The sequence below is a fragment of the Cupressus sempervirens genome, chromosome 6 (genome assembly GCF_028749045.1).
Source record: "Cupressus sempervirens isolate cs-2001-9-10 chromosome 6, ASM2874904v1, whole genome shotgun sequence".
Classification (NCBI taxonomy): domain Eukaryota; kingdom Viridiplantae; phylum Streptophyta; class Pinopsida; order Cupressales; family Cupressaceae; genus Cupressus; species Cupressus sempervirens.
The window spans coordinates 287,498,305-287,514,548 of record NC_143123.1 but is presented as its reverse complement, the minus strand read 5'-3'; the positions used below and the strand labels follow the sequence as shown (position 1 = coordinate 287,514,548).

The 16,244-nt window shown below is 38.5% G+C and overlaps 1 protein-coding gene across 1 annotated transcript in view; it reads right to left on the bottom strand.

The window, feature by feature from the left end:
* LOC149552339 (Glyceraldehyde-3-phosphate dehydrogenase-like family protein) overlaps window positions 1–16,244 on the bottom strand; it is a 244,872-nt gene that overhangs the window by 22,794 nt on the left and 205,834 nt on the right. Inside the window, exon 11 of the mRNA XM_089787872.1 lies at window positions 14,911–14,980. Coding sequence (XP_089643998.1) covers window positions 14,911–14,980 — 70 coding nt within the window. The remainder of the gene's footprint in view (window positions 1–14,910; window positions 14,981–16,244) is intronic.

Below are 16,244 nucleotides of genomic sequence, written 5' to 3'. Positions count from 1 at the left end.
CTCCCATATCTTGATATGAGTTCCTCTAGCAATCTTGGGCTTTGTCTCACAAACCCACTTCATGGAACTCTAAATTGCCCTTCAGAATCCTAGTAGCCCTAGAGCCCCTAATTAGGCCTCTATCAAGGTTTTCACACAACTCAAAAATCTTGTAAACAAGCTATCCAACTGATCAGCAATCCAGATACCCTTTTCAAAGACCCTTCAGATTTCTTAGGTTCTAGGCTGTTAACCTATTTGTACATGTCTTAAGCATAAATACCCTATTTTTAAGGGTTTTGTGTGTAGCATGAAAGGCATTGACTTCAAAGTCTTACCATATGGACTTTCTTGATCACCAAAATTGGTTCAAGGCACATCCACACCTTGTTCTCCACCTCCACTTTTAGGATTGGCACAAACCAATCCCCAAGCACCCAATTGCTAGCTCTGTATCAACATGTAACTCCTAGTCAGGTATACCAGACTTGCCTAGGGCATGCTTGGAAAAATAGCAAACCACTTCTTGAGCACCCCAAAATGCATATGTACACTATATACACAGTGCTCTTCTTGAATCTAGAAGGCCATGGTGATTTGACCAGGGGAACTCAAGAAAGAGCCATTTAACTAACTACAACTCAAAATAGGACAGTGAACTATACAATGCCAAAATGAATACCTACTTAGAACTACAAGAAATCAAATTGATACAGAAAGCACTACATTCAACCCTCTTAACTATCCATGAAACAAAGAAAGCCCAATCAATCCACTCACATTGGATGTAAGGGTATGCATGTTGACTGTAACTGAAAAATGCTTCAAAATGTGTTATAGCTTCAACTTCAATTTGTACAATCTAAACACCAACCCTTCTCCTAGGCGTGTGATGATATTTTATAGTGTCATTGCATGTGTGGGAACCCTCTGTACAGATCCAATAACTGAAAAATGCAAGTTTGTTCAGCTTGGCAAGAAGTTGTCAAAGTTGTGAAATGCAACTTTTGCAAAATTGCAAAATTGCTTGAGCAACTTTTCCCTCTGACCATATATGGGTCCAAAAACCTTACATATGAGTTTCCTTTGGTCCAAAACTAACTTCTAACACCATTTCCCAAAATTAGAGTTTTTTATCAACACTTCGTCAACCCTTAACCTATTCAAGCCATCTTAAGCAATATTAGCAACCTAAAGACACTTCATTCACTCACCTATCTATCTACCCCTAGTCACACCCTTGGGGCTTTATATTTAGCCCTTACTCACTGATGGTTTGCTAGAACCATCCACAAGCCAAAATGCTTCAGGACCTTAACCTAGATCCTAGGTGCTCTTGCACCATTCTCCCCTGTAAAAAAGAACTCATGGTGGATCAATATTAAGAAATTCAGTAGAGATTCCTTTCTTCTTAAACTCACTCTTAGCAATCCATGTTGCCTTAGATTCTGGTTGATTCCTCCATTTGATGAGATGTTCCATATAGATGCCATGTCTAGTCTTTTTCTTCACTCTATCCAGAACTCTTTCAGCTTGAGGGTTGGACTTGGTTGGAATATTGACCTCCTTAGTGTCCTCCTTGACCTTTGTTTCTAGGTGTCCTTCCTTGATGTCAGGTCCCTTATACTGAACTAAATCTTTCACATTAAAGATAGGAGAAATTGTCAAATGTTGTGGTAGATCTATCTTGTAAGCATTAGATCCATATTTGCAAGCACTTTACAAGGCCCTATCCTCCTTATTTGTAACTTAGTAGGAATATCTTTAGTAAGTCTAGCTTCTTTCAAATGAACTAACACCCAATCCCCTACCTCAAGTTGCACATATCTACTGTTTGTATCCATCTTTGACTTCAACTTTTGAGATGCTTCACCCAGTGTTCTCTTGACTTGTTCATATACCTCCCTCATGGATTGTGAAAAGTCATTTGCATGTCCACTCATTTCTTCATGTGGTTTCAGTTCCTTGAGTTCACATATGCCTCTTGGATGGTAACCATACACTATTTGAAATGGACTTCTCCTTGTAGTTTTGTTTATACTGTCATTACAGTAAAACTCTGCTTGTGATAGGACTTGATCCCAAGTTTGGCCATACTCCTTTGTTAAACATCTTAGTAGGTTTCCAAGTACCCTATTAATCACTTTAATTTGACCATCTGTTTGTGGATGGTAAGTTGAACTATGGGCCAAATTTGTGCCCAATCTCTTCCATAAAGTTTTCCAAAAGTGTCCCATGAACTTAACATCCCTATCAGAAACAATGTTGATGGGTAACCCATGTATTCTCACAATCTCCTTGAAAAAGAGATGGACTATGTAACTGGCATCATGTGTGCTTTTGCAAGGAATAAAGTGGCTCATCTTACCAAACCTATCAACAACAAAAAAATACCATCCCACCTTGATTTTGTCCTTGGTAAACCAACTATAAAATCCATGCTAATGCACTCCCATGGTCTATTTGGTATGGGTAAGGTCTGATGCAATCCTACATTTGTATAAGTACCCTTGGCTTTTTGACATACCATACACTGATCAACATACTTCTTGAAATCTTTCTGCATTCTTGGCCAGTAGTAGAATCTCTCCACTATCTCTAGTGTCTTATTTACATCAAAATGCCCACTAAGGCTTCCATTATGCTTCTCTTGAATCAAATTTTCTCTCATGGACCCTCTAGGCACACACAACTGATTACCCCTAACAATAATCCATTTTGCAAGGTAAAGTCAGAATATTTGCTATGGAAATGATTATTATATTCTAGGTATACCTTGTAGATCTTTGAAAAGTCTTCATCCTTAGCATAAAGGTCCTTAAAACTATCCATCTCAATGCTTTCCAATTGGATTTCTTGGATGGTGAGTAATCTCTTGCTTGGCCTTTCTTGTGTTTAATGGTAAAGGTATATGACTAGAGAAACTCCACCCATTTGATGTGCCTTAAACTTAACTTCTCTTGGGAGTTGGTGTAACTCAATGCTTGGTTATCTGTATAGACAAAAAACTCCTTTGGTAAAAGGTAATGCCTCCATTTCTTGAGTGCTTGCACTAAAGCAAACAATTCCAAATCATAAGAGGAGTATCTTGACTTAGCCTCATTTAACCTTTCACTAAAGAAGGCTACTAGTCTCCTTTCTTGACTCAAAATTGCCCCAACAACAACATTGCTTGCATCACATTCAACAATGAACAACTTGTCAAAACTAGGTAACACAAGTATAGGTTTTGTAGCTATCTCTTTCTTCAACATTTCAAATCCCTCATTTGCCTCTTTGGTGAATATAAACTTAGTTTTTAATCCACCTTTGATAGTGTCCAGGACTGGAGCACATATCTCAATAAAACTCTTTATGAACTTTCTATAAAACTATGTCAAACCATGAAAACTCCTCCCAGCTATACCTGTCCTTGATATAGGCCAATTTAGTATAGCTTCAACTTTATCCTCATCCATCTTCAAGTTACCTTGTGAGACAACAAATCCTAGGCAAACTAGTTCTTGCTTCAAAAACTCACTCTTCTCTAGGTTGATGGTTAATTGCTCCTCTTGCAACCTCAAAAAAATTTCCAAGTGCTTCAAATGTTCTTCTTTACAATTACTGGAAATCAGAATATCATCAAGATATACTAGCACAAAGTTACCTATGTAGTTCTTCAACACTTCATTCATAAGCCTTATGAATGTACTAGATGCATTGGTGAGGTCAAATGGCATGACCAACCATTCATACAGTCCTTCAGTGGTTTTGAAGGTTGTCTTCCACTCATCACTGTCATTCTGATTTGGTTGTAACCACTCTTAAGATCAATCTTGGGAAAATATTTAGCACCTCCTAGACAATCCATCAAATCCTTTATTCTAGGGATAGGAAACCTATACATTATGGTTATCCTATTGATGGCTCTAGAGTCTATACATAAGCTCCAATTACCTCCCTTTTTAGGTGCCAACACTAATGGAACGAACATCTAGAGTCATCTTGTAAGCAACATTGTTTGGTAGTGAAGCCCCTGTCACAAAGTCTATTTGACGACTAATTGCCCTTTGTGGAAGTGTAGAGGGTGTACCATCACTGATGATATTCTTGAACTGATCTAACAATGCTTGTGCCTCCTTTGGTAAGGTGGTTTGTTTCTTCACCTCTTCTTCCTTAGATTTCAGCATAACTGGAAACCTCACCTCTTGTTCCTCATTGAAATCACTCAAAAACTCTTTCCCACTCATAAGTAGGAGGTTCTGATCTGTGGTTATATCCATGCCTTCTTCAACAAGTGACTGAATCTTATATGTCACTACATCCTTCTTGAATGTATACAAATTCTTCTTCCCATGATAGATAGCATCCCTGTCATAGTGCCATGGTCTACCTAGAAGTAGATGACAAGCATCCATGGGTAACACATGACAAAGTATTTTGTCTTGATACCCTCCTATTGAAAAGTCTACCCAAACTTGTTCATTTGCCAAAACATTATGGCCTTTATTCAACCATGTAACTCTATAAGGATGAGCATGTGGAATTCCTACCAATTGAAGCTGTGTAGCTTCCTCTGATATGATATTATCAGTTGACCCTGAATCCACTATGACTTTACAAACTTTGCCTTGCATCTTGCATTTGACTCTGAAAAGTGCTCTTCTTTGTTTAGGTTCTTCTTTGCTTGGTTCTTTAAGAAAAACTCTTCTAAACATCAAGTTTTCCCCTTTCTCTGAGTAAAGAGTCACTTCTTGGTTAATGTTATTATTTTGGTCCTCATGAACATAGTTGACCTTCCTTTCACCTTGTGAAGCAGGATGCCCTAGTTGCCCACAATGCTAACACTTCATTCTAGCAAAATGTGAACCTCTGTTGTAAGTGCTTGATCTACCTCTACCTCTGTCATATAACTCCTTCCTCTGCCATAACTTCCCCTATTACCACTATCATTTCTTGGTTCATAGGATTTTCTATCCCCTTGTGATCTAGTGTCACTAGTTCTAACTCCATATCTAGCTCTATAGGTGCCTCTAGCATCTCTACCTTTGCCTCTGCCTTTAGTATGACAGTCTAGTTTCTTTTTATTTCTCTCTTCTACCTTGAGAGCTAGTGGGAAGCATTTTTGTACAGTAGTGGGGGTCCATAGACTGATTTCTTCTTGAACACCCCATCTCAATCCTCCTAGATACCCAGCCACTTTTACTGCCTCATCTTCTTGGATCTTGGATCTTACGCATAAATTTTGAAATTCTTCAGTATAAGAGGCTACATCAATGTCCTTTTGTTTCAAACTTTGTCTCTTTTTATGCAATTGGATTTCATAATCCTTTGGTAGATTATTATCCCTGAACTTGTTCACCGTTGCCTTCCAATTTGTTATTAGTTTGTTGTTTTCTTTCTCCATTTCTTCTTGGAGAAACTTCCACCAAGTTAGGGCTGATCCCCTTAACCTAGATTTTGCAACCTTCACCTTTTGTGCCTCAGTGACTCCTTTACAACCAAAGTGATTCTCCATGCCCTCTATCCATTCCATCACTGAATCAGGATCCATCTTACCCATAAATAAGGGTATGCCTTCAAGAGACTTGCCAATCAAAGCTTAAATGACTTTAAGAAAAGGTTCTTCTTGGATTGGAGGATCAGGTTCAGGTTCTACATCTTCTTCAACAACTTCTTTGCTCTCGTCTTCACCAATATCCAGCTTTTCCTTCATCTTGTCAGTTGTTTCTACCACTTCATCATGTTTACCCTTCATAGCTTCCAAGGCTTCCTCCAAGAGTCTATTCTTCTCCGTCTTTTTTTTTTCTGTCACTTCTTTTGCCAACTCAGCATTTGTCACCATGGTGGTTTCTCCCACTAATTCACCTTCAAATTCAAGCTTACACAATGCCTTATCATAGACCTTTTATGCTCTAATACCAATTTGATGTAATAAGATCCAAAACTCCTAGTCTAGATCTCATCACCCAAATTCTTTAAGGATTCTTCTAAGCCTATAGGGTTACCACTAGACCCAATTCCCAAGAGGATCTCTCACAATTATCCCTTTCTATAAGTCCTATTACATCAATTACTACTCCAATTCTTTTCACCCTTGACTCCCCTGGTCTCCTAGCTACGCATTTCTAGCTATCTTGCAAGGTAAGGCTCAAACTCCAATGCAACATTCAATATCCTTCAAAATGTCCCCCATATGCTTGATATGAGTTCGTCTAACAATCTTGGGCTTTGTCTCACAAACCCACTTCATGGAACTCTAAATTGCCCTTGAGAATCCTAGTAGCCTTAGAGCCCCCAATTAGGCCTCTTGTCAAGGTTTTCACACAACAACTCCAAAATCTTGTATACAAGCTATCCAACTAGTCAGTAATCTAGATACCCTTTTCAAAGACCCTTCAGATTTCTTAGGTTCTAGGCTGTCAACCTATCCATACATGTCTTAAGCATAAATACTTTATTTTTAAGGGTTTTGAGGGTTTAAGTGCAGCATGAAAGGTATTGACTTCAAAGTCTTACCAAATGGCCTTGCTTGATCACCAAAACTGGTTCAAGGCACCTCCACACCTTGTTCTCCTCCTCTCCTTCGATTGGCACAAACCTATCCCCAATCACCCAATTGCTAGCTCTGTATCAGCATGTAGCTCCTAGTTGGGTATACAAGACTTGCCTAGGGCATGCTTGAAAATATAACAAACCACTTCTTGAGCACATGCATATCTACACTATATACGCAATGCTCTTCTTGATTCTAGAAGGCTGTGGTGATTTGACCAATATAACTCAAGAAAGAGCCATTTAACTAACTACAACTCAAAACAGGACACTAAACTATACAATGCCAAAATGAATTTAAAACACCTACCTATTCAGCACTACAACAAACCAAATTGATACAGAAAGCACTACATTCAACCCTCTACCTATCCATGAAACAAAGAAAGCTCAATCAATCCACTCACATTGGATGTTAGGGTATGCAAGTTGACTATAACTGAAAAATACTTCAAAAAGTGTTATAGCTTCAACTTCAATTTGTACAATATGAACACCAACCCTTCTCCTAGGCGTATGATGGTGTTTTATAGTGTTGGTGCACGTGTGGGAACCCTCTGTACGGACCCAATAACTGAAAAATGCAAGTTAGTTCAGTTTGGCAAGAAGTTGTCGAAGTTGTCAAATGCAACTTTTGCAAAATTGCAAAATTGCTTGAGCAAGTTTTTGCAATTTTCCTCTCTGACCATGTATGGGTCCAAAATCCTTACATATGAGTTCCCTTTGGTCCAAAACTAACTTCTAACATCATTTCCCAACATTAGAGTTTTTGGTCAACCCTTGAGCTTTTCAAGCCATCTTAAGCAATATTAGCAACCTAAAGACACTTCATTCACCCACCTATCTATCTACCTCTAGTCACACCCTTGGGGCTTTATATTTAGCCCTTATTCACTAATGGTTGGCTAGAACCGTCTACAAGCCAAAATACTTCAGGACCTTAACCTAGATCCTAGGTGCTCCTACACCAGATTTTCCAACACAACCATTTTTTCCAAGATTCTTTTAATTTTCTAAGATCATAGTATTTTCAAGATTTCAGAATTTTCCAAGATTTCCAATTATTTTCTAAGATTTGCAGTTTTTCCAAGATTTCAATTTTTTTGAAGACTTCAAAGTTTTTCAAGATTTTTCATTTTTTCCAAGATTTTTTTATTTTTTTCCAAGATTTTTCAAATTTTTCTTCCATTTTTTTCTTATGTTTTCATATCCTTCCACTTTTGGATATTTCAAGGGTATTTCCAGACTTAACCATTTTCTAATTGACTGCCTTGCTTGCTCCTTAACCATTTTCTAATTGACTACCTTGCTTGCTTATCCTTCTAGATATAGAAATAGCTACCCTTTTGGCTCTTTATCAACCATAGCTCACTGTTAAAATAGACCTAAAAATAGTAGGTTGTTCCAGAGTCAAAATAAGGTCAATTTGGAAAGTAGTGAAATTTAGTAAAAATAGACTTACTAAAAATAGACAAGCTAAAAATAGTAAGTTATTCCAAGGTCAAAATAAGACCGATCTAAGAGGTAGTGAAATTTACTAAAAATAGATATTTCAAAAAATAGCAAGTATGTCAGGACATTCAATTCTTGGACAAATAAACAGTTTCTAGATTTGGCCAATTTTACAAATTCTCTCTTGAAATAGGGAAACCTTAGGGGACTGAGCCCAAAACTACCAAGAACTAAAGCAAGAGGACAAGACCAAGAGCAAAAATAGGGGGTCCACATTTGTAATGGGGCAATGTGTGATTAGGTAACAACACATTAATGAAAATTGAGCAACTAATTTATGAACCCATTGAGCCCAACCATAAGCCCTAGATTCACAAAGTAGAACCAACATCATAACAATAGAGCACTTCCTCATGAATGCATAAATAAGAAAGAAATAAAACAAGTATACCAAAAGCACTCAAGAGATGCTTGACTCCATTGAACTCCTATCTTTCAAGCTTTCGTAATGGTAATGTTGGCACTCTGAGATTTTAAGCACATGCACAACCATAGTTAGCAAACTCTGAGCACTCTCTAAATTGTCGAATACTTATTTTCTTTGTTGGGCTAGTTTTCACAACTTTTAGCTCTCATGATTTTATAGATACAAAAAAAATGGGTTAAAGTATTGATGCAAGTAAAACACTAGTTAAAATGTGCTTTTCACATGTTTTTCTATAAAACCATATATTTTCTTTTTCAAGATGTCTATTTATAATTTAGTAAATTTTGTAATGAAATTTTTGAAACAAAAATATGTTTCTCTAAGATATTTTAATATTATCTAAGTTGCCAATTTTGGTCGAGTCTTTGCCAAGTTGAGAATTTTGGGTTTGCAAAGTAGTCTTTGAATTTGAGTCTGAACTATGCGCACAAGAGGTTATAAATGATGTAATGTTTTGACTAACTGAACGAGTTGCAAAGCCGTACAAATGTGGATAAGATTGCACAAACTGGGGGCGTACGGACTTAAACGGAAAGCCGTACGAAATGCAACTAAGGTGAAAGTAGGCCATACGGTGGAAAATACCCGAGCCATACGGTAGACTAAGAAGGCCGTACGGTCAGAAAGGGATCTTTGTTATGGCCGTATGGTGGGGAGAATTGGAGGCCGTACGGATGGGTATGAATGCTGTACTATGGCTATGATAGGAGTATGGTGGGGGAGAGTGAGGAAGATGTATGGTCGGCTAGGAGTCTGTACGACAAGCAGTACTTGGTGTGGGTGAGTGGCAGGGCAATGTACGGCAATGGGCAAGAAATTGTAGGGAAATGACAGGAAGCCAAAATGAAATTCACCCTTGTTCATACACAAAACACAATAGATCCTGATGAAAACCACACAATAATAGAGATTTGAATGCCAAATCTAAACAAAGAGTTACATGCAACAATGGAATAGGGTGAGGGCTGAATCCCACCGAAACCACACGAGCCAAATAGAGAAGAACTTTCACTTCCGAAATGGCGAACAATCCCAAACTCCAACATGAATTTGCAGTACAGAGACAAATAATCAAAAACATACCTAAGACTTCCTACAAGCCGTGCTTAAATATCCGTCGAGAAACCATTCCGAGGGTGTACAAAGATAGCCGACGGCGACACAAACTTCAAACACAAAAATATAAATGGGACTGAGATAAATTAAATCAATTGGCCCATTACAAAGTTTAATTTATTTTATAACGGGGACATTATAGTCCTCTCGTCCCAAAGTTTTCTTTTCCTCAAGCAAATGCAGTGCCGGATGTTGGAGAATGTGTTCGCCTTCCCACGTTGCGTCATCCAATGGTAGGTGTTGCCAACGTACCATATATTCCTTCACAGTGCAGTTCCGTAAGGTCTTTTCATGTACTTCGAGGATCTCGGCAGCTTCCAAAATGAGCTTTCCTTCTTTGTTGAGTGGCGGAAGGTCGGTAGCAATTGTGATGTTTTGCCCTATGGCTTTCTTCAGACAAGAAACATGAAAGACGTTATGAAGCGGCTTCCCTTCAAGAGTTCCAGTTCATATGCTACCTCATCAATTCGGCGAACCACGCGATAGGGGCCATAAAATTGTGGCTTCAATTTTTCCTCTCCTCTTTAATGAAGATTGTTAGTATGGCTGGAGTCGGAGATAGACCAGATCCTCCACTTCGAAACTCCTCTCTATTCGGTGCCTGTTGGCTTACATCTTCTGTTAATTTTGTGCGCGCTGTAGGATTTCTTTCAAGCCCCTCAGTATGTTCTGTCCTTCTTGAAGCTAGTCCCTCGCCTTTGGTGCACGACTGTCACCCAGAATTGTGTCGATGAAGGAGAGGGGTTCGTACCCGTACAGAGCTTTGAATGGTGTCATCCCGATAGACATGTGATATGTGGTATTGTAGCAAAATTCCCCTAGATGGATCCATTTTACCCATGCTCGTTGTGTCGAGACGTAGTTCCGAAGGTAGCCTTCGAGCCATTTGTTCACAATCTCAGTTTGACCGTCCATTTGTGGGTGGTAACTCGTGCTTGGGGATAATTCTGTCCCTACCATCCGAAACAATTCTGTCTAGAATATACTGACAAATTGTCCATCTCGATCACTGACAATGTTTCGGGGTAATCCGTGCAGATGAAAGACTTCTCTAAAAAATAGATCGACAACTTGAGCAGCCTGTAGGTTTGAGGGGATGGCGAAGAAATGTGCATGCTTTGTTAATTTGTCAACCACCACAAAGATACAATCCTTTTTATTCACCTTGGGAAGACGTGTTATGAAGTCCATTGATATACTTTCCCACTTATGTCGAGAATTGGCAAAGGTTGTAGCGACCTGATAGGAAAAGTGTGTTCGGACTTGTTTTGTTGGTAGACTGTACATTCTCTTACATACTGCAACACGTCCCCTTTAAGTCCTTTCCATGAAAACCTCTCCCGAAGAATTCTATAAGTTTTGAGGAAACCTGGGTGTCCAGCTAGAGGTGAGTCGCGCATTTCCTTCAAGATCTTCTGCTTCAATTTGGATTCTGGTACTAGGTATACCCGGTCTTTATAGTGGATGATGTCATCCACCAATCTGTACCGATCATCGTGGGTGTGGCCATCCATTATTTCATAGGCAAATGTATTTTTGGAATATTCCACTAACAAGGTCCACTAGCAAGGTCCACTATGAAGAAATCCTTAGTCACCGTGTGATTTGCCATTGTGATACTTAGCTGAGGAACAAGGTGCGTGTGGGGTAGGAAAGTCCCTCCGGCAACCTTGACCTGAAAGCCTGTGTGTGCCTTTGTAGGGAGACTTCTCTATCTTACCAAGGATGAGTTGATGAAATTTAGAGTAGTGCCACTATCAAACATCACCGTAGCCCTTTGTCTTTGAAGGGTACCCCGTACATGAAAACCTGTGCACCTCGGGCTACCAGCCAATGCAATGGCTCCTCTGTGCTGTACCAAAGTGGCAATTCTCTTCGCATGGTTTAGACTAATGTTGGTGTCATGGTGGGGTTGGTTATCTTCGGCCGACATTTCTTCATGTTCGTCCTCATCATTGGACACGACCTCAATGTAATGGATCTTCCCCTTTCCGAGGCATCGGTGGCCAGGCTCCCAAGGTCCCTTGCAATTGAAACACAGTTTCTTCCTTTAGAGTTCTTGTGTGGTAGCTTCATCCAACGACGGCTTCTTGGGTGGAGGTTTGTCCCTTAGAAACATTAGCAGTTTAGAAAGTGAGTAACTTCGAGAGGATGAGAATGATGTCGACGATGATGCCATACTTCGTGCTTTACTGATTGCTTCCGATAGGGTAGCCAGATTGAATCCCTTCACCCAACCTTTCAGAGGTTCAGTCAATCTGTCCATGAAGAGCACTACCCGCCTTCTTTTAGAAATGTCTGTGACCAAAACAGAGAGTTTCTGAAATTCTGCAATGAACTGATCTATCGATCCAGTTTGTCTCAATTGCGCCAAATCTTTGAAATTGAGCTCTAGATCTTTACCATCAAATCATTCTATCAATCTCTCTGTGAATTCTGCATAAGTCTTTATTTGATCATGCCCTAATGTGATGGTGCCGTGGTGCCACCATTCGTGTGCAACTCCCTCCAAGTGTAACACGGCAAATTTGATTGCTTCTTTTGGCATAGGATTTAGTTGGAAGTAGGTATCGGCTTTCATAACTCACGCTTGCACTGATGTAGAACCCGATCCATCAAATGGAGACAGATTTACCTTACTCAACTTTCTCCTGAGATCATTGTTAAAGTATCCTCTGTTTTCGCCTCCCGAATATCTCATTCTCAAATCTACATAATCTTTGTAGGATATATCTTCTTCAAGGTTTGCATTCTTCCAATCTTCTCTCATCTCTTTGAAATTTGGTTGTCTCCCTCCGTGTTGTGCCTTCATCCATGGTGGAAAAGTCGACATGGAAGGTTGGGAGCGTGCTGGCTAAGAGATTGATTTCCCCGACACCGAGTCCATGCTGTGACCATTTTGTTCTCCAGATATTTTGTTCTCCGCCAACGTCTTGAGAGTTTCTTCCATAAGTCGTTGCGTATTAGTGAACTATGCCTGATTCCTAGCAAGTTCCCTTAGAAGAGCCACGAGTTCGGTAGCGGTCAGTTCCCGTTCGTCAGCCATTCGATCAACGAAATGTGTCCTCTTCTGGCTATAAACTCTCATTCTTTGTCCATAGGCTGGTAGGATCGAAGCACTTTGATACCACTATAATGTTTCGACTAACTGAACTACTTGCAAAGCCGTACAGATGTGGATAAGATTGCACAAACTTGGGGTGTACGGACTTAAATGGAAAGCCATACAAAATGCAACTAAGGTGAAAGCAGGCCCTACGGTGGAAAATACCTAGGCCGTATAGTAGACTAAGAAGGCCGTACAATATACTATGCATGGTCAGAAAGGGATCTCTATTATGGCCGTACGGTGGGGAGAATTGGAGGCTGTACGGATGGGTATGAATGTCGTATGGTGGCTATGATAGGAGTACGGTGGGGGAGAGTGGGGAAGATGTACGATGGGCTAGGAGTCTATATGACAAGCCGTACTTGGTGTAGGTGAGTGGTAGGGCAATGTATGACAATGGGCAAGAAGTTGTATGGAAATGACAAGAAGCCAAAACGAAATTCACCCTTGTTCATACACAAAACACACTAGATCCTGATGAAAACCACATAATAATAGAGATTTGAATGTGAATAATAATTGCCAGAAGATAATGCTCCGATTTTCCAAATCCGAACAAAGAGTTACATGCAACAACGAAATAGGGTGAGGGCTTAATCCCACCGAAACCGCATGAGCCAAATAAGAAAGATTTTTCAATTTTGAAATGGCGAACAATCCCGAACTCCAACAAGAATTCGCAATATAGAGACAAATAATCCAAAGCATACCTAAGACTTCCTACAAGCCATGCTTAAATACCTGTCAAGATACCATTCCGAGGGTGTACAAAGATAGCCGACGGCGACACAAACTTCAAACACAAAAATAAAAATGGGACCGAGATAAATTAAATCAATCGGCCCGTTACAAGTTTAATTTATTTTATAACAGTGACATTACAAATGAATGGAGATCAGTTGATTGATGCAAATTAATGGGTGTATGAAGGCAATAATAATAAGAATGATGGAAGTTATGAGCTTTCAAAGATCACAAAAATGTTAGGGAATAAGTTCTCCAAGACCTCGAATCAATAAAATTGAATAGCGTAGGAATTAGAATTCAAAAGATCAGTATGATCTCTCCGTACGATAGGCATTAGATCTGGCAAAAGGATATAAGCATTAGTCTGAAATAAAGATTGAGATGTTCTTCTATAAAAGTTTTCAAGAAAATCAAGGGTTGAGATTGAGAGGTGGTATATGAGAGGCTAGGATTAACAAGTGGATATGAAGTAGGTAGGAAATATGGAGGATAAAAGAGGCTAAGAGAGGAAAGGAAATGAGTGGATGAGATGAAGTGGAAGGTAGAGGATATTAACTTTTCATAATATCTAGACGTGAAAGTGGAAAGGTCAAATGAAGAAACAAGTGACATTTGTCAAAAGTCTAAAATATGTAGAATTGATCCATGAGAGTGGAGGTGATTAGTCGGATTAAGAAAACAATGATTGATGAATTTATAAAATAAATAAAAGTATTTAATCCATAAATAGGAAAAAGGGGAATGGTAAATGGATTATTAAATAAATAAGAATTTATTTAATTATAGGATAGAAAAGGCAAGGAATTAGATAAATAAATAGGAATATTTATTTAAATAAAAGAGGAAGATGCTAATGCATTAATTGAATAAATAAATAATATTAATTTAATTAATATAGGGATTTCCTGATTTCACAAGGACATTTTTTAGATGGCTACAGTTCTGATAAGTAAAATCAGATTTAAGGTGCTTGTACCTTTATATCGGAAAGGACTACATATAGTTAACTTATTTAAATTATGATTACCGGTCACAGCTATCAAAATTTACAATGAGCTGTGCCGTAGATGGATTACCTTCCTACCACAGTTTGTCTAGTTGATAGAGTGCCTGTTGTGACTATTCCCATGGACATGTTTCCTAATGAAAACCAAACTATTAAATTGTAAGCCATCAATATTATATTGCACTGAACCTTCTGCAGTTCAGATATGAACATAAGCACCATCTAAATGGACAAAATAAAATACGAAACAAGTCAGACCTACTAATAAACAAATGACACCATTCTTTCCTGCCACATTTGGGATGGAAAATTCCATGTTTACTCAATTTAAGAAATAAACAAGACATGTTAATTTTCATAATTTGGTACTGTAGTTTTTTCATTCCATTATTCCAAACATGCCACAAATGCTTTCAAGAAATAGAAGACAAGCTTTGCAGAGAAAACAAAGGGAATGTGGAGAATGGGAGAGAAGTAGACCAAATTGTCGCTTCCTTTCAACTGCCCCAAAGGAGAACTTGCTGGAACCTCCAAAAGTCCTACTTTACACCTGCAGAATTACAATATCCATTGATATTGGATTAGGAAAAATTAGAAGAGTAACCAATACACCTGTATCTTTATGTTAATTTAAATCCTAGATGTCAGACAGTGAAATACAAAATCTCAGTTTGGGAAAGAATAGAAAGAAACAAAAATAAAGAGGGAAGAAAATCAAAAGGGAGTTCTAATAAACTATGAAAACAAGAGCCAAATTTACTTCCTCAAAAGACTTGCAGTCTTTGGCCCAAAATCAAACTAAACTACAAATGCATCTGCCTTTGCATCCTTCATTGTTGTATAAAACACTATCATTCACATATTTTTGGGCACAAGAGATGAGGCCTAAGATGAAGGTAGGTGTGGAAAATACTTCATTGAAAATTAAGCTTTTTCTTGTAATTTTTCACTTGATTTGACTGCATGGTGAGGGTAGTCAAGTTGCTCATCTTCAAGCTCCATATTCTGGGTGTTTGCTAACAAATAGGTGATGGTGAAGAAGAGGTGTTGCATAATTTTTCCTCTTAAAAAAATCCTTGCTGACATACTTCTTTATTGCTGCATCCATAGGCTAATATCCCTTTGACCCTCTTGTAACCAAGAAAAATACTTTCAAGGACTTTTCATCCAGCTTTGTCTTGTGCACCTTGGGGATGTGCATAAACATTGTACATCAAAATACTCTTCAATGTGAAATCATAGGTTTCTAAAGGAGTGATGCTTTCAAGCACTTTGATGTTTGTTTGATTCAACAAGTACATAGTTGTGTGAACAACTTCAACCAAAAATGCAAGAACTAAATTTGCATCCTTTAAAGTGCAACCCATCATTTTCAAAATTGTAGAATCATGCCTTTTTACAACACCATTTTGTTAAGGCATATATGCAACAGTCGACAAGTTTTAATCCCACATTGAAGTAGTTTAAAAACTCTTTACTACTGAATTTCCCCCAGTCTGAGTGTATAGTTGTAATGCCCACATTTTTTTGGTTCTCTTGCATTGCAGCTGGTGTTGTTTTTCTAGGTTGTTATCAACAAGATCAAAGAGATATTACAATGACACCAGTGTGTTCAGATGGATTAATGGAGATGAACAACATTTTTTGGAGTGATTTGAAACAACATTCCCAAACTTTCTATTTTTAGTAAGTTGCTATTTTAGTTACTGTCAGTTTTGAGTTTGGACACTGATTAATTAGTTGGAAGTTTTTGGCCGAGTTACTATTATAGTAGTTTTTAGTTTTAGCAGTTACTATTTAGAGTAGCCACTTTT